General features: G+C 36.0%; 1 protein-coding gene across 1 annotated transcript in view; it reads right to left on the reverse strand.

The window, feature by feature from the left end:
• MCPH1 (microcephalin 1) overlaps positions 1 to 18,997 on the reverse strand; it is a 133,951-nt gene that overhangs the window by 85,182 nt on the left and 29,772 nt on the right. The window contains exons 10-11 of the mRNA XM_074819922.1: positions 7,494 to 7,531; positions 4,260 to 4,422 (exon numbers count right to left, since the gene is read on the reverse strand). Coding sequence (XP_074676023.1) covers positions 4,260 to 4,422; positions 7,494 to 7,531 — 201 coding nt within the window. The remainder of the gene's footprint in view (positions 1 to 4,259; positions 4,423 to 7,493; positions 7,532 to 18,997) is intronic.

The following is an 18,997-nucleotide window of genomic DNA, read 5'->3' on the forward strand; positions in this document are numbered from 1 at the left end:
ATTTCATTTTCCAGGCCAACTTTACAGTAACAACCTCTATTAATCCTTGCAGTATTTACAGAATTTTGTTTAGAAATGAATTTTGTTTATCTTAACAAAAGATGGATTAATGCTTGTCTATCACGGTTCTGGAATTGAGTACAAAGACATCATATCTACTTTCCTAGATAAAAAGAAAATTAGATACAGAGTTCATGAACAGGTCCTGCAGTAAATAATTAGGTCACCACTCACTAAAACATTCAGTTTTCATGAACACAAAGGCAAGAGCTCTCCATTCTAAGTCACTGAAAGTTTGCTTCTGACTGGCAGAGACAAATTTCAACCAGTATATTTTCATAGCAACACTGAAAAAATGCTTGAAATTCATGTAGGACAAAACCAAGTTATGATTTGCAATATTATTCTTGAGTAAACTAATTTTTCTTGTTAAGTTAGTAATATCTTCATATTCAACAGTTTCTTAGAATGTGGAAAAGGACTAAGAAAAGCTGAAATACTTCAGATATAACTGTTTATATAGAGAACAAAGAGCTATCTAGAAGTTTTCAAATCTGCAGTTACAAAAGATTTAGCTTGAAATATAATGATAAAGCAGTACAGTATGGATCAAGCATGAATGCTGGATATAGGAGTATCAGAAGTTAGGAAAATACAGCTGATAACACCGAGATACTAAGAATATATCAGATTCTAGTAGAATGCAGTCTTGCTGGTCATGGAGGACACGAGAAAGTAAGAAACAGGGATGGAAGAGGAGAGTGGAAAAAGGATAGTTTTTCTGTGGACTTCTGACAACCTTAAAGAATGTTTTCCTTGGCTTTGGACTCTAGAATTAAGTTGATCTTCTGTTACTTTGTCCTCAAGTATGGACTATTTAATCTAATTCAGTAGCAGGCAACCTGTATGGCACTGAGCTCCAACAAGTGTCCTCTAGGTTATACAGCTATAAGGTTAGCCCCTTGGTGCAGTGTTTTCCTTTGCATATCCGTATCAGCTATGTTCACACTATACAGGAAAATTTACGTCAAACATCAAATTCTCAAGGGTCTGAAAACACACTGTTTGACTAGTCATTATTTAAGGCCTCTTACCTGCCAGCACACTGAATGATAATACGGTATTTGTACTTAAATAACTCGAAATATGTAAATGGAGTGCTATGGAGATTAAATGGCTAATGGTAAATTTGATATTTCTCTAACATCCATCTTTAAAAGATCATTTTAAGTTTTTCTCAGAAGAAGAAATTATCTCTCCGTGTTACAAGTCAAAAGGCAGAGGTAAATAATATTTCAGCTCCTTAAAACATTGAGAAACATCTTCCAAAAGACAATCATTACTGCTCAAAATACTTTGTTTAAAAGGTACTACTGATTTCTCCAGACTTATTTTAATTGAAGTATTTTATCAATGAAAGTACTTATAGTAGGATTGACTACAGTATAGAAAGGCATTTAAAGGATTCAGTATTGTAGCATTAATGAAGAGGAAAAGGTTATTTTGGTTAAATGAAATTCTCCTGACTAATTTTCTACAGAATTCCTCATGATGGTTAAGTAAAGCTTCAGCTTTCTTTTCTCCAGTTATTCAGTTAATGAATTTGGGTAAAAAGATGGCAAAATTATGCCAGTGACACAATTAGAAATAAGACAATAATGCTCTAACATGATAAAATGCATAGATTTAACCAGATTAAGAAATTTTTTTTTTAGAAGTTCAAAGCAATATTTTCTTTCAGTGAAATAAATAACTTAATTCTTGAAGGATTAAACATTAATGGACAAAGTTGTACCCAGCCTCAGTGAAAGATTTAAGCACAGTTCTAAAAAAACTAAAAATAGCAATATTCACAGGTAAGCAGATACTGTAAGATTGAACAAACTTGTGATTTGGAGAACTGAATTCTGAAGTTTTTCTCTAATTCCTTCTCATGCAGCTCTCATAGTAACTTTAGAACTTTTGTCTAAATAGCAGATCAGTAAAATGAGTGAAGACAGCTTCAGCACTTCATCCAATAATATTTACAAGAACAAAATAATCCTTGGAACAATTCCATTCAACTTATTGGTATTATATGAGGGATATAGATGATCCTGCGATGAGTCTAAATGGTAGACTGTACGACAGCAGAAGAAAATTTGGCATTGCTGCTAGTCAATACTGGTCTATGAAGAGCATGTGTTGATGTTTTCAGCATGCATTGGTTCACAGAAGTGCAGTGCATAAAATGGGTAATGAAATTTCAGGACAGCAATTGCCAGAATAGTGATTATCCAAATACTGTTGTATACTATGTACAAAGATAGGAAAGTATTTTACTGGATTTTTGTAGTAGTTATCTACATCTTTAGCTATCTTAGTAGTTATTTGCAGCTTTTTCTCAAGGAAATACACAGCTTTCATGTTGAACCACCCTGTTATGAGAAAGTAACTTATAGCATATATGTTGTTACTTGTTTAAACCTCCATACAGAGCCAAGTGTGGGACAGATGTTTCAATGTATTTCATTCATAGACGCACAGAATCATATAATAGTTGAGTCTGGAATGGACCTGTGGAGATTGTCTTGTTCAAACCCCTTGCTCAGATGTGTTCCTCTCGATACAGCCAAGGATGCTACCAGCCTTTTTTTCCACAAAGGCACATTACCGGATTGTTAAGGTGACCAAAGATGCAAACCCCTTTATTCTAATCACCAAGGACTTCTGAAAACCTCAAAGTATACCATAACAGCTTCTTCAGATAGCTACATGTATATCATGTGACAAGTTTCACATTGGTAAGTCCCAGACATCTTGAAAACAAAAAGGCAACAGGAGTTTATTTTCTTTTCAGCCCAACAGCTAAATTTTAAAGTATTTATAAGAAAAAGGAAACTAAGGAATTTAAAGTTATTCTACAAACCTTTTCTGTATAAGATGAAGAGCTATTTCCATATAAATTCCAACAGCTATGTTTTATAGCTCTGGAAACATAAGGAAAGTTAAGACCCTGTCATCTGCAATGTCAGATTGAGTGGTTAATCTTTATTATAACAGTGAGCAATTGAGGTGGTTTAACTCTGGGCTGACAGGTAAGGTCCCCACCTGGCCACTGCTCACTCCCCACCTCAGCAGGATATGGAAGAGAATTGGATGGGCAAAAGCAAGAAAACAACCACCTTGTGGGTTAAGATGAAGACAATAAGTGAAGGGGAAAAAAGTTTAAAAAACCTCAAGTGATATAAAAGTAATCATTCCCACCAGCAGACCAATGCTCAGCCAGTCTACAAGAAATGGCTGCTTTGGGAAAACTCTTACCCAGTTTTATATCTGAGAGTGATGTCATATGGTGTGAAAAAATTTCTTTGATCAGCTGGGGTCAGCTGTCTCAGCTGAGTCCTCACACCACTCCTTGTGTACCCCCAGGCTACTCACTGGCAGGGCAGTGTGAGAAAGAGTACACCCTGACGCTGTGTAAGCACTGCTCAGCAACGACTGAAACACTGGTGTGTTACCAACACTGTTTTGGTCACCACTCTAAAACACAGCACCATACAGCCTGCAATGAAGAAAATTAACTCCATACCAGACAGACCCAGCACAGCAAGTCATGATTATCTTGTCTTTATGGTAACAGTCTGGTAACTGTACGTGGTAGTCTACAAGAAATTTTGAGGATATATAGTGATTATTTGATCTGTATGCCTGGGAACCATTTCTGCAAATTACAAAGTCTCCAAACTACTTAACTACAAATAGCTTTCCTTAATTTGTTTCCTATTTTACAGTTTTTCCACTATGCAGCAAAATCTCTAATAATTCCCCTTCATATTTACCAATGCTAAACACAATACATATTTCAGAACACAACAAAAATATATTAAAACAGTACATAAAAAATTCAAACTAAATAATGTGACTTAGCTAATTTTGAGCAGAAATGGTTTGTTTATCCTTTAATCTGTTCAAAAATAATGCATGTGACATGAGTTTCTTATCCATGAGATAAGGCTTCAGGCATTTCTAAAATACAAACTGAGGTACAATACAGGAATACTTAGGTTAGATGAAGTACTGAAAGACTGTAAGTCATGATAACAGAGCTTTACACAGACAAATTTCCTCTAATTGAACTAACTCTAGGTAAGCCTGAATATCTGAACATTGCATTATAGTACATAGCATGGACACAAACATGGTTATATGGTTGATATTTCAGCTATACAAAATAAGTTTAATTTATTCCTTAGCAAAATAAAAAAAATAGTTCTTACCCACTCATAAGAAACAATCCAACACCCACGAGCAATTCCCAGCATAACATTCAAGGTACGACGAGGACTCCCTGTAACTACATGACTTGTTGTTTCACATACATCATCTGAGAACAAAAAGTCTCCAAGTTTCTTCACCACCTGAATTACTGTATTTTGCTTCCTAAAAAGAAAAGGAAAAAAACCCCACACAATATTGAACGGATATGCAAAATTATAAAAGCATATACACACAACACAAATAAACTCACCTTATTTCTTTCCTTGCTAATCATTTCTTACCCTTTTCTCACTGAGCCTCTACCCATTTGCTAGCCCTAAATTCATTAGCCTTCCCAATGAGTCCAAACACAACTTCTTCTGTCATCACACAATCATATCTACTTGCACATCAAAGCTCTTTTCTCCCCCACATCTATCTTGTCTGTTTAAATAGAAGCTTTTGAGTCAGGAATTAGCTAACATGTTGTTTGTGTACAATGTCTAGTACAACAGAGCCTCATTCTTGGTTGCTTTTGTAGTACTATCAAAAAAGTATTACCAGGAAATGTAAACATTTAGACACAGATCTCTTAAAAGATTTTTCACTAGGAAGCATCAGATTTTCAGCATCTGAATAAAATGCTGTGTCTAAATTTAGATAGAAGTCCTAAAGTTCTGGCTTGCTACCTATACATCTGAGCCAATGTTTCAGGTAAAAATTCACTTATCCTTAAATACAATTATAATTAAATATATGAAATTAAATATAAAATCCAGAATGGCCTGCTATAACTGGAAATCTAATTTCAGTTCTCTACATAGCTACACTGAAGCACATAAATATATCATCATAAAAACAGTGAGATCTTGGTATCACCAGTGAAAAGCTGCTGCATGAGAACAATTTACTGTTCTTATTAACAATTGTTTTTAAAAATCATTATTATAAATGATCATTAACAATCTTTAAATTAAAGCCCAGTTCCAGTGTCCTCCCTGCTCCCTCTGGCTGACTTGAAAATGTCCATGGCATGCTACACAAGATAAAACAATTAAACACAACCTTGAACACAGTCACATCTATCACAGGGGTGATCCTCTCAGTTAAAACATTTAAGTTAATCGCTGACATAATGCGAGCACACTCCAGAAGCCTCTGGGGTTACTTAATTCTCACTACATTTCACTCCAAAGAATATAACTCAGTTAAAACTTCCAAAATACCCCAGTTAAACCAAACACTACTTGGAGCAACTGTAACAAAACCGCAAAAACTTTTTCACAGAGAATGCAGCAATCTGTCTTTAAAGAAGTTTCAAACAAATATATGAATAGTAAAAACAGTGTAGCAAATTAACTTCACAATTAAATTAAAAGGTGATATTGTATGCGGAAACACTAAAAAAACAAAAACAAAAACTCAAACCACTGACCCTCACTCCAGTGTGAATTCTGGCCTTGGCTACAAGGCTTTGAATGTTACTAGAATATTTACTATTCCCTTTTGATTTTATGAGTTTTAACTTAACATAGCCTACAAGTGAATGTTTTTGCAACATTGCAACCCATAGGGCATGGCCCTGCCTAGATTGTATGCTCAGAGGATGCACTTCCATGCTCTACCTGAACCTTTTCTTAGTTCTTTCTTGTGTCTACACAAAATTCCTTACAATGAGAGGAAAAAGTCCTGTTGTACAAGAATTGAATCTAAGATATCTTGTAAATTACAGTGAAAACTCACCAGTTTATACTTCAGTCAGATGCAAAACCCGACAGATGCAAGTTTACAACAAAATTTCACTGATTCACAAAAACAGGTAGCTGCTGGCTGTGAATCAGTGAGCAGCATTTAAGATAACTTCAAAACCCGATGCATTAAAGAACTGAACTCATGATCTTTAGAATTTAAATTCTAATGAACCACTTTTGAGGCTGTAGCTACTGGGTAGTAGAATTGACTTTTGGCCATTGGGTTGTACTTTGCAGGACTATTTTCTGTTCTTTAGTTCTTTCAGATGCAGAACCTTTACCTTCACCCGCCTGTTGTTGAAGGCATACAAATGTAGACAGCCAAAAGCACAATCTTGACAAAGAAGTTCTGAAGAAGAGCAATTATTATCACCAGACATTTTTGTTTAATGAAATATTAATTGGCTAGTGGGAAAAATCAACATACAAGCAACATAAAAGGAATAATGTATTAATAACTTCTTTCAACAAAAGAACTTTTTCCCTAGCTCTACCAGGATTTGATGTCTTTTAGGCAGATCATAGCCTCTGTTTTCCACTACTTCTATTTGCACTGTAGCTATTATCTTTACCTCCCTCACAGTGATCCTGTATTTCACGACTTGCAAAGTGCATTTTATAGTCTTGGTGTTGATAATATCCAGCCACATTAAAGACAAGAAAAGTATTAATTCCATTTTATGTTTCTGACATATATTAGTATACTTGTTAATAGATATTGACAACTATTCACACAGAACTTCTAGAAGGATAGACACTAAGTGCTGTTTCTGAGTACTTTTATCTATGTAACTGTCAGGATTTAATTTCTTCAAACCTGAAACAGATTTGTGGGTAGTAGAAATATCCTGAGTTTTCAAAAAGAATTGAAAAAACCTGTAAGCAAGTGTAGTATAAAATATGAAATTGTGTTTTTGTTGGATGTTCTTTATGCTGCAAGACTTTTAAGAGAATGATAAGAGCATGCCAGAAAATTATTAACTCTCCCCCAAAACACGCAGTGGCAGCTGCTTCTAATTTTTGAAACTAAATGGCTAAAAAGCCTACAACTGATATTTCTTCAGCAACTATTTATATGACAGAAAAACATTTTGAACTGATGTGTCAGATTATGACTTTTTAAATAGAAATAATTAAAATGTATGGGGAAAAAGCTAAGTCTTGGGCTGAAAGCCTGAACCATTTACTACATAAAATTCCTTTTTACACTTCCTTCAGAAAAATTCAAAACTTGCTTAAGATTTTAGTTTCATTGATCTGAAGACCTGTTGAGCTCACCTATGGCGCTACTTCAGTTTGCACCCATAGCAACACAAACATACACACACACTATAGATAGCAATGACACATACATGTATGTACGTGTTTCTAGCTACAATAAAGAATGAAGTGTTTTACCATACAGCTCAAAGACAAATTTAACTTTGTATAGGCATAAGAAGATTATCAGCATTCGAGTTTAAATGGTGTGCTGACTAAATAGTCAAAACGTTTAATACTTACTCAGAAGACATACTCGTCATAACCAGTGTCCTTGTTGGCTAGAGATGTGAAAGAGACAACAAAACATCAAAAATCTAAAGAGTTTTCCCCTTTGAAAAAAACCTTAAATTAGAAACTGTTCTATTAAAAGGACTAAACTACTTCATAATTACAGTATCACCTGGGGAAGAGGCTGTACTAATTAACACATATACTAGAAATATTAAACTTTGAGTACAAAGAAGGAAGGAAACCCCTTCATCACATCTGGTATCAAAGCATCCAATATAGCAGAAAACAGGAACGTAAGTTTTCTTTAGTAAAAACAAAAAGCAAATCCAGTCTGGGATGCCACAGAAAAAAGGATAGTATTTGTGTTCTGCCTTTTCCTTCTGATCAGGTGGAAAGGAAAAGGCAGCTTACCTTCAACAAAGAAAACCTGTAATTTAAAATTATTCCAGTTTCTTCCAAAAGAAAGGCAGAAACTGGCTGAGTGCTGCAGAAACAAGAGTATATTTATTGTAAAGTATAAGTTTAATAATTTTATTTTGATAGTGTAGCCTTTTGTTTTTGTCTTTTTTTTGGCCAACTTCAGTACTTTAAGTCCAGGTTTTTAAGTAAACATTCTTTTCTTGTAAATAAAAGTTGTTCGAGTAATATAATACACAAGGTATGCTCAAAGAGTGCAGCAATCCTTAAACCAGCAATTCTAAGACACCTTAAAAAGCACCCCTACCTTCCCCTGCAATATCCCCCTATAGCTTATGTGCAAAGTAGGAGTGTTTGCCCCATGAAGACTTTAAATAACCTTTTTAAGAATTAGTATTATAGAAGTCAGAAGAGGAAGAAGTATCCTTTGTTCATCAGCAATGACCATGAAAGCTTCCAGCATGCACAAAAGGTAGCACAGAACATGAATTTTAGCAGTATCAGAGAAATACATAACTGAACATAATACAGTCATCAAAAATACATGTAACAAGAGGTTTTGAAAATCTTAGCTAGAATTAGTTGTAGCTACAAGTACATATACATAAGCATTTTAATTTTGTAGAAAAAGTAGATCACCTGATTTTTATACAATGATTTCAAACAGTTCTTCCTAATTTTCAAAATCAATATAGGAATTTCAAATTATTTCTCTAGATAACTACTGCTCCATAAGAAATAATCATTCCCATTTCTGCCCCCCCAATATATTACCACAGCCACAAGCGGTAAGCTCCCGAAGTCTCTGCTAAAATTCATTTTCCTTTCAGTAATGCACTGAGCTGAGACCACAAAAATATTTTGAATTGGATTACAGCTGGTAGCACAGGCCAAAAAAGACTTGAGGACAACTCATTTTACCCAGTAATGAATCACAGAACAGAAGAGATATACTCTGATGCAACTCCATCTGTTCTCTCTTATCAGTACAGAACTGTTCTCCATTAAGTGTTCAAGCAATTTGTCACATTTAAGAATGGAGTTTCTTGGAATTATCTCTGTAGACTACAGACTAGACTAACAGTGTGCACCATGACTGTTCATTAATATAAACAATCTTTGCATAAAACACAGTTTAGATACCATTGACAAGCTAGATATTAAAGATAACATAAGTAGTAGTCTTTTCAACATACACATGATCATCTCATTCTGTGGTTGGGTAAATTTGAAAAACATAATACTCAGATACTATTTAAGTCTTCAGAAGCAACATGTAACATATTCAATCATTTTTTAAATTCATGACAAACATGCACTCAGACAACCTTATGTAACCTATACAATACTTCAGAACTGAAATGTCATACAATGAGAAAATGTAAAAACAATCCATAATAAAATGGAATAACACTTCAAATGAGGAAAGGATGACACTTTTATATTGAAATATTTGAGAGAAACTCTATGCAGTATTTCTGGAAATGTAAATTTCCAAATTCTAACTTGTTGCCTGCAGTTCTTACTGGTGATGCCTTAGCCTACTGCTAGCCTGGCAACTGAAGAGAAGATAATATGCACTTACCTGTAATCAAAATTTGTTGTATTCTTAGCCAAAGGACTTTGTACTGCATTACTTTCAACTCCAAATAAACTGTCACGTTTAATTGCTCTTGGAAGTTCCAAGAACTTCACAGTTTCAATTCTACATTTGACTTTTATACTCAAAGAGTTTGAGCAAAAATAACAACAATGCAACAATATATATTAAATATATATATCATAACAATATAATTAGTATTAAATAATAGAACCGCAAAATTTTGAGTATATACACTCAAAAAGACATGTAGTAAGACATTGAGTAAGGGTTCTCATGGCAGGAGGACTGCACTATTAGGCACTCTACTGAGCAGGTTAGGTCAGGTGATTGAAATCTGACGTGGGGCCACATTATACAATTGTGAAGGCGTAGCTCATACTGTCTTAATACATGTTGTTGGATTTGCATAAACTCCTGAACATTAAAGGATCCTGGGATGTGACAGCCTAGGAAGGCATAAGACATGTCTTAAAAGCAAACTTTTCTCTATCCAATCTTTCTGGGCTGAAAACTCATCTATGTCAAATATGTATGCTTCAACATGGTCATGATGTTCTCCTTCAGTATCTCAAGCCAAACCTCACTGCCATCAGAATGAATCTCTTTGGGTAAAAGTCTGGAGGTAAATCCACACAAAAGAATTGCACTAGGTTCTCAGGGCCCTTGTATACTACTAGCTCCAAAGTCAGATCCTGATGTGCCTGTTCAGAATGTGCAGAATAATACCCATCCTTACAACTTTTTATAAATGAAATGTCACGGAAGTACTACTAATCAGACCACCACTTTTGCCAAACTTGGGTTAAAAAAACCCATTACTATAAACCAAGGCCAGAGCAGCTCGAGATCCTGCAGCTGGCTTCTTCAGCTTCAGATGTTTGTTAACAGTTCCTTAATACCTTATCTATAGGGGAGTGAAAATACTGGATCCACCTAAATTAGGAAACCTGCAGCCTGTCCTGACATTACCCTGCAGTCAGCTTTTGAATTGTAGTTTTTATGCTACAAAACATAGCGTAGAAGATGGAACAGTGAGTATTCTGAGCAAATGTCAGTGTACCTCAAAGCGATTCAAAGACTCAAGAACGCAGAGGATGCATACAAAAGGTAGAAATTTAAATAAATTTAATTTCTTACAAACTATTATTTAATCTTAATTCAGAACTGCATATTTTTGCAAGTTAGAGTTCATTTGCTAAGCAGACAACATTTTGTTTTATTGCTTCAGTAAGACAAGCAGTCCTCTTTAATTACAGTTACCAAGGAGAAAACTTAGCCAAACTATGTTTTAATTTTCAGTTGTACATATTTCAAGTTAATTGCTTCCCCCACTTGCTATGCAGTTTTTCTTCTATGCTCTTTGTGTCTGTTTTATTTTACATGTTGCTTTTATTGCAAAAATTTTTGAGTTAGCATTTTTTTTTCTGAGCAGCAAAAAGACATCTGGTGAGTATCATTATGAGTTCTAATGCACATTTGTAGCAGGATTATTATTAATAAAACACTGGAAAAGGTGGTATTAACTGGCCCTTTTATTTATCATTAACCTCTGAATCCTGAAAAGCTGTATATCTGTACTCTAAATCAGAACATACTTCTTTCTGAATTATTTTTTAGGTCTGGAATACAGGCTGTATTATAAACTACATGCTTCAGCTTTCCTTTACGTATTTCTTAGGAGCACAGTTGCATTAAGTATTTCTTTACAGTGTGCCAACAAGTTTTTTATAAGTCATCTGAAATATAAAACACGCCTTTCAGTAGCTCAAAGGAAATAGTATTTGTAAATCTTCCCAGTACTTAAAATACGATGTGATACTTCCTGTATGTTAACTGACTTATACCACAAAAGAGGCATCCAACCTCAAAATGTATTCTTCTTTCTTCTAAGTTTGAGCAGGTGTTTCTTGAAGCTGAAGGACAATAAGAGAATAGTCTTGTTTTGTACAACCTGCTTTTCAAGAAAGTGAACTCAAATTTTCTTTCCCTGTGAGAATGTCATGAGTTGTTTTTCATAAGTGACAAATGAATTTAAATGTGACCATAAAATATGTTTTTCCAGGCCAGTTCTCAAGAATAAAGTGCATTCATGCTAAGAATTGACTTGATAGAAATAGTTTTAACATTTGTGACTCATTAAATTCCTGCCTAAGTATACTAGATCTTATTTTGTCTTTGGGTCAAGAACCCAGATATTTTTCAAGAAAGGATTTCAATCAATAAATATCACTTTTGAATTCTGTATTACTTAGTCCAAATTCTCCTCTTATGCCTTAAAGCTGACTGAAGTTCTGAAAGAAATAATCTTCAGTGTACTTTCAAACTCAGACATATGTTGTGATGGAGTAAAATAAGACCTTCACCTTCAGGACTCATTACTTACCCTATGTGGTTTGGCCAATATACCAGGGATAAATGACTTTTTTGGAAACGGGAAGGAGGCAGGGGAAAGTAATGCATGCATGTGCAAATAAAGCATAAGGGAGAGTACAAGATTATTATGCTACCTGTTTTGTATTCTTCCAATCCCTTTTTTCTCTGGCTATTGCAAGTCCATCAAATGGTTCTGAAATTGGTTCAGAACTTGTATACTCACTTTTGATCTTTACAGCTGTATTTCAGAAGTAACAATGTTCAGTCCTACTAGTACATGAGCCAAAAAACAGAGCCACGTGTAGCATGAGAATATTCAAGAATCAGGTTAATTGCACTCTGCTTTTATCTAGAAAGGTTGTAACGAGGATTCAAAACTTTAAGGCTGTTTTTAGAAACAATCTATAAATTGTTCTACATTAATTTATTCTATTCAAGTAATTGTGGCTCATAGCTGAAAATAATTGGTAATTGTAATGAATGATTACTATTCAGTAGTTTTAAAGAGCAATTATTCAAAGCTGTTATTTACTTTCTGGCTGGCCTTTCTCCTCTTATCAGTCCTTTGATACTGGTATTTTTCCAGTTTCCTCTGGCTGCAAACTCAATTTCGACTGTAATTTCCTGACCAAATATAGTACCTCTGCTTTGGTCCTAGAAGGATGTGAAAAATGCACCCATCTTATCTAAATCAATACTACCATGGGGAAAGATGAAAAAACAAAGCAGGCTATAAGAAGAAAGAAAAATAAGATTACATGACAGGTGCCTGAGCATCAGCTTTCCTTCACTGCCAAAGATGAAAAAAAATGAGAAATCCTGTAACCACAGACACAGAAACTCCTAGAACTTCTGTTGGCAAGATTAAGGATGGTGAATAGCTTCAGATTTTTCAGACTAGTAGTGTCACAGTTTACAACTTACTGTCAGTTTTCCACATGCAACCACAACAGCTAAGAACTATAGTAAAAAAAAAAGATCAACCTAGGGGGATACAAAACTCTGTAGCAAGGGACAGCTTTCACAACGTCTGGCTGTGATCATTAGCAAAACTAGAGACTGATTTTTTCTGGTAGGACAGACAAAGATTAAGGGGAGAGCAGGTGCTCCTTCTCACCCCTTTGACTGCAATCAAAAATTTCTGAGTCAATCAATATGACATGAAAAAAAGCCAACAAACATGATTATCATTTCTGCGAGCACAGACAGCAGAGGTTCCCATTCTGATGGGAAGCCCAAGCCTTTCCAACAGGTACAAAATAGGGGTTGGCTTCCCAGTCAGCATCACTCAGGAAGAGAAGCAGCCCAGTTCTCAACTGCCTTTTACTAGGAAAGTTTTACCTCTAGACCATACAATGTGAAACCTGAGGAGACACAGATGGAGACACTGCCAATATAACAAAAGTGAATCTCAAGAATTGGTATGCTAAGGGGAGGAGAAAGCTACTTTATAGTTTAGATTCTAATAGTAAATGAAAGCTCAGGTGAAGGAAAGACACTCTCACCCCAAAGAAGTAATAAGACAGGAGAAAGAGGAACAAGGGCTATCATGGGGCAACACTGTGTTATGGGGAAAACTAATACATGCAAGCAGAAATATTTTAAAGACCAACTAGGGCATAAATTAATTTTGTCATTAGCACCAAATAACACCCAATGTATACTCACCTTCCCAAATGATCTGTGAGGAAGTCAGGCACAGTTAATTTTTTTCTGCTGAAATTTTAAGCAACATGAACTTCTTTCCCCCACTCCCCAGCTTCACCAAGGTTAACAAAAATAGTTTGCACCCTTCTGTGTATAATTTTAACAAAAAAATTAAGCATGATTTAAGAGTGAATCTGTTTCATCTGTTCAGATATTAAACACTGGTTTTGCTTTCATAATGATCCAATGAGGTGAACAATTTCTTTGGACAGCTGACTTATGACCAACTAAAAGCATAGCAACATAAAGCTACAGCTGAGATACCCTATGCCCTACCTGTGAAATAAAAACTAAGCCACAAGGTTAGTGGGCAACAGTAGATTAGCTTCAGTGAAATTAATGGTTTGATTTTTAAGCCCTCATCAGCCATCCATTCCATTTTTGGCAATGGTGGCTGCCACCCATCATGGAAGGTTCATTAGAAATGACATCTGCCTTAGCTACTTCATTGCAGACATCAGTGGCTCAGTTAACACTACTCACAATGGGTCACACATTGGGCAGAAGCAACTGACACAGAGACACACTTCCATTGTGCAGGCTGTAGGGGTGAAACCATTTTAAGAGGGAAAGAAGCATTTTGCATCACCCCAACTGTTAAATACTGGGCTTGCACAACTATTAACACCGTGAGGTTAATTTGGATAGTTGAAGTCTCCTTGAGATTGCCAACTATGCAGGAATGAGTGTAATTTCAGGTGAAGATACTTCTGAACATGTTTGCAGCCCAAAAAAGTAAAACTCGGATTTATGTTAAGTTTGTGTTAAGATACAAGACTGTAAACTTCAGTAAATACTCTGCTGACAAGATTGCAATCCACTTGATGATAGTCAACAACCTGAGTTAAAGCTTTACTGCTCTCCAGACAATGTGGTAAACAACCAAACAATACTTTTCAGGCTTTGAGGTGCAACAGCAATATTATGAAAGGTAGAACAATAATTAAAAAAAAACCCCACTTTTTAAAAAATTTTTAATTTATAATCCTTCAAGATCCTAATCATACATGCACACCAATCTTTCAAAAAAAATTTTCTGTACTGTGATCAACAGCCACTGTTTTCAGCACTTCTGGTTCTTCATACTAGTAGGAAGTAATACATCTATTAACAAGCAATGCAGTGCAAGGTTTGTTTGTGAGCTCATAATTCAATTCTGGAAAGATCACACCACTAATCCATAAAATGTTTAATTTTAATGTAAAAAAGAATGGTAGTATTTGTTAAATTATTAAAAAAATTTAAGAAAGACATGTCAAATGCTGATGAAAAGGAGTTTAGGAAGTCTTTTGTTCAGATTAATTTTTAACAATTTTCAAGAGCTGTAAGGCTATAATTTAGAAAGCAGTTCCATCAACTAAAAGATTTCTGGCCTGTAGAGTCATGCCAGATACCAGTAGGTTTATGTAAGCTGTTGATTCTTCCAAGAGTTAAATTTCCCCCAAAAGAGAGGATCTAACCAGCAGTTGCTTTTCATCCTGGTAGTTTCTGATGTCAAGAGGGAAAATAGTTTCAGTTTTACACTGAGTCTTTCCCAACCCAGTTGCAGTCCAGTGGATTGTTTGGTTTTCTGGCATGACAGTTATGACCTCAGTGTTAAATGTAACAGTGTAGAAAAGAATTGTGATCTACCAGTAACTCGAGTTAAGTTACAGCATACATACGTATCTTCAGCAGTGAGGTATGTGTGTCTCAAGTACTGACTGTATGCTCTTACACAATGTTTATGTACTGTTCCCCTCATGGTCTAAGCCAGAAAAAGTTCCATCCACCATCAAATCCAAGAATGCAATAGACTTTTAAATAAAAGGATGGAGATGGTATAGATGTACTTCGAATAACTTGGGATTCTAGGATTTTATTCTCTGTGCTTATCCCTATCTACTCTTTAGCATGGATAGCTCTCAAGCATATTCCTACTTGCCTAAAAGTAATAATAAAAAAATATGTTCTGACTTTATATGTAAGACCTCCTAAACAGACTTTGGACCAAAAAATCACCATCTTCGTGTCTGTGTGTGGGTGTAACAGTGAAGTTTTTTTTTCTTAATTCTATGCAGACAAAAACTCTCCATATACTTAGGCCTCTATTTCTTGAATAAGGTTCTGAAAAAGAACCAATCTGTTAATCTGTTGACCGAACAGAAATTTGGTGACAATTTTATATAAAAACTTGGGTGAATTCAACTCCTCGATCTTACCTACCCTGCCTGCTAAGATGACAAACTGCAAAGTCAACCACCTGCTATCACTGTCATGGCACATGTTTCCAGTATTCCAAACAGCAATCCATACAAGAGTGTGAACAGCAGCTGCAAGTGTCCCCGGGACAACAGGAAACACCCTAAACTTGAGAGGAAGTTGTACCTTTTGCCATAGAAAGGTACTGACTTGAAAAGCCACTTTTTTTTCAAGTTAAGAAATAGATGACAGCACTTCAGTAGGTAGCCCAGAACAGCCAGCGTGAAACCTATCATAAAGAGAATAATTTCTAGGGACCCAAGGCCATGAATTACCCCACTAGGTCCATCTACAGGAGACTTTCCTGGTAGGAATGGTAGCACCCTAAGTGGTGTTAATGAAGCTGTTACCATTAGGACATGGCCCAAAGCATCCACTGTAAGATGTAACAGCAGATGCCAGGAATATGGCTTCTGTTCCGGAAGCCCTCAACTAGGTGTGGGAGAAGTATGAGGAACAAATTCACTAGCTGGACAAAGTCCAGAACCCGAACTGCCTTGTAAAGGTTGAGTGAAAATACTCATGAGATTAAACATACAGCAGGATTTATAAAACTGTCTCAAACCATGGGATACATAGACATCCTTTACAGTGCTATCCTCTAAAAAGCATCAGCATGACCAGTAAGTACCAAGTCACAGGCAGTATTTTGAGACTCTGCTTTTCAAATATTACTAAGAATATTTTTCAGTAATTTTAGCCATATCATATTAGCCTTGCTGATATTAATTTTAGTTTTTCTTATATATCACTCTTATAGCATTCAATATTTTTAAAATCCATTAGGCTAATATGAAGTTCTTTGATTTTTTTCATTACTTAACTTTATACCAGAATAAACATTTTATCAAATAAGTCTCTGCATATTCCATTTATACGAAAAAAATACTAACTCTACTTATTGATATGTCATTTTGTTCTCAAATGCAAATATTATTACAAAACTTGGACATTTGGAACAAACAAATGACCACAGCTACATTTTGGATATAGCAGTAGCATAAGCCGTGTCTTGCTAGTAAAAATAAACCTTCTTGTTGGATTTCAGTGTCCCATCCAGTGGCATATTTCAGACACTCCAAGGAAGCAAATTTTCTGCAGGGATGTATAACATTAGATCCTTTTATCACGAACACTTTCAGAGTTACCTGTCCCACAATGCAGTCTGCTCAAAAGCTGTTTTCCCAAAAACTTTTTTCTTCAACTTCATGTTGAGTCAGCTAGATAACTACAGTTAAACTTGCATCAACTATGCAGTTGTCATCAGCTAGAGTTGCTCAGACACTTTCAGGATTACTTCATGCAAAATCAGACATCTTGTAAACAAGAAACATTCTAGGATAAAATCAGATATGCATAAAATCACACATCCAGACATTTGTCCTAGTACATAAATGAGCTGCTTGGGATTGGACCCCTGTTCACAAGGAGGCCCTAAAGTTATTAGTGTTTGAGGCATGAGGCAGAAGTATATCAGGCCCTGGGCCCGATTCACCCCATAGACCCACTTCAAATTGAATGGGGTTTTGCAATCCATGGAACATCTATACATATATGGCAAAAGGGACCAGAGGGCCCCATTTGCCCCGCTGGGTTCTTTTCACGTAGTTTTAAGGATGCAGAAAAACGGTATTCCACCTGGGAAAAAGTTCTATTTGTGGTAGCCCTAGCCCTACAAGAAGCTGGAAAAATAATACGGAAACAATCCATCTTATCTTGGAGAGATAAGGGACATGTGTACTTGTTGGAGTTACTGTTCTAGTGGATATAAAAATCAAGATAGACTGTGTAATAAAATTTATAATAAAACTAAAGATTGTAACAGGAGTAAATATTGTTGTATACCCCATACACACTACCCTTCGAAGAGCCTGCCACTCACTGCAAAACCTGAAGTATATTTTATGGATTATAACGATACCTGGACTTGTAAAACTAGTATATACCCAGCTTCTCTGGGACTAGCATGAGGATGCTCTAACAGAAAACATCTCTACTCCATCTGTAATCCTGATGTGACATCAATTTGTTCTAGAAAACATCACCTGGCAAGTACACCTTCTAAGTAACTAGACAAGGTATGTTTTAGGAGAACTGAATTTACAAGTCCAACAAGTATCAAAGATGACATTTCAAAATTGTTTAGCATTAGATATGATATTGTTAAAAGAGCAAGGAGGTATGTTAAATCTAACTGATGGAGAATGTTGTGTAACTATCCATAATACCAGTACCTGTGTAAAGGAAACGCAGGCCAAAAATGAAAGAAAGTGCCAATCAAACTGCCAAAATATTCCAGTAATTCCAGCCAAAGCACTGGTTCACTGAATCTTGGTTCACCTCGCTCCTGTAGTCCTGGGGACTCACGGGGTGCGGGAAGTTGTTAGCATAAATTGGAATAACTTTATTGGTTGGATTTTTGTTCTTGATAATTGGCATAGCTATTATCTGATGTATGATTGATTACCCGTCTACTCGCTGCTACTCTCTCTTTTCTCCTGCTGTCCGCTATGTTCGTATCACCAACCTAGAAGACGACATTGAAAACACTCCACTGACCTAGATGACAACCTTGAAGACACTCCACCGACTCTCATTGTTTGAGCCACAGGGTGGTGTCACAAACTGTTCATAAACAAGAAACTGTTTGCAAAGAGGATGTTTCAAACAACTCGAGTGGGATGCCCTGTGGGGGGGAAGCAAAGGAAGCTCTGCAGAGGTGGGGTGGTGGACCGTTTCTCTCCCCCTCCCTCCTGTTGTTGCCCAGAGACAGAACTTGCCTAACTGTGCAGGTACAAGCCAGAAAAAATGAGAACATTCTGGAACAACCTACTGCGTATGTGTAAGAAGGACTATATAAAGGCAACACCTCACGTGTGTCTTGGTCAACCCACCACCTACGGACCAAGCTGGCTACTCTGTGACAACGCGGGATCCAAGGTTGGTGATTTCCCCTTTTCCTATCCCCTCTTCCTCTCTTTTCTCTTTCCTCTTTCTGCTCTCTCTCTCTTACATATATTCATGTGTATAAGTTTTGTAGGAGTTGAATCGCAATCAGTTGATCATTGATGGGTTATTAGGAAAATAGCCTCATCGCCAAAGTGCCTTTATCCGTTGCCCGGACGGTTATCAGTTCATTGTTGCCAAATTGTCTCCATTCATTCACCAAAGT

The sequence above is a fragment of the Strix aluco genome, chromosome 3, assembly GCF_031877795.1.
Source record: "Strix aluco isolate bStrAlu1 chromosome 3, bStrAlu1.hap1, whole genome shotgun sequence".
Lineage (NCBI taxonomy): Eukaryota > Metazoa > Chordata > Aves > Strigiformes > Strigidae > Strix > Strix aluco.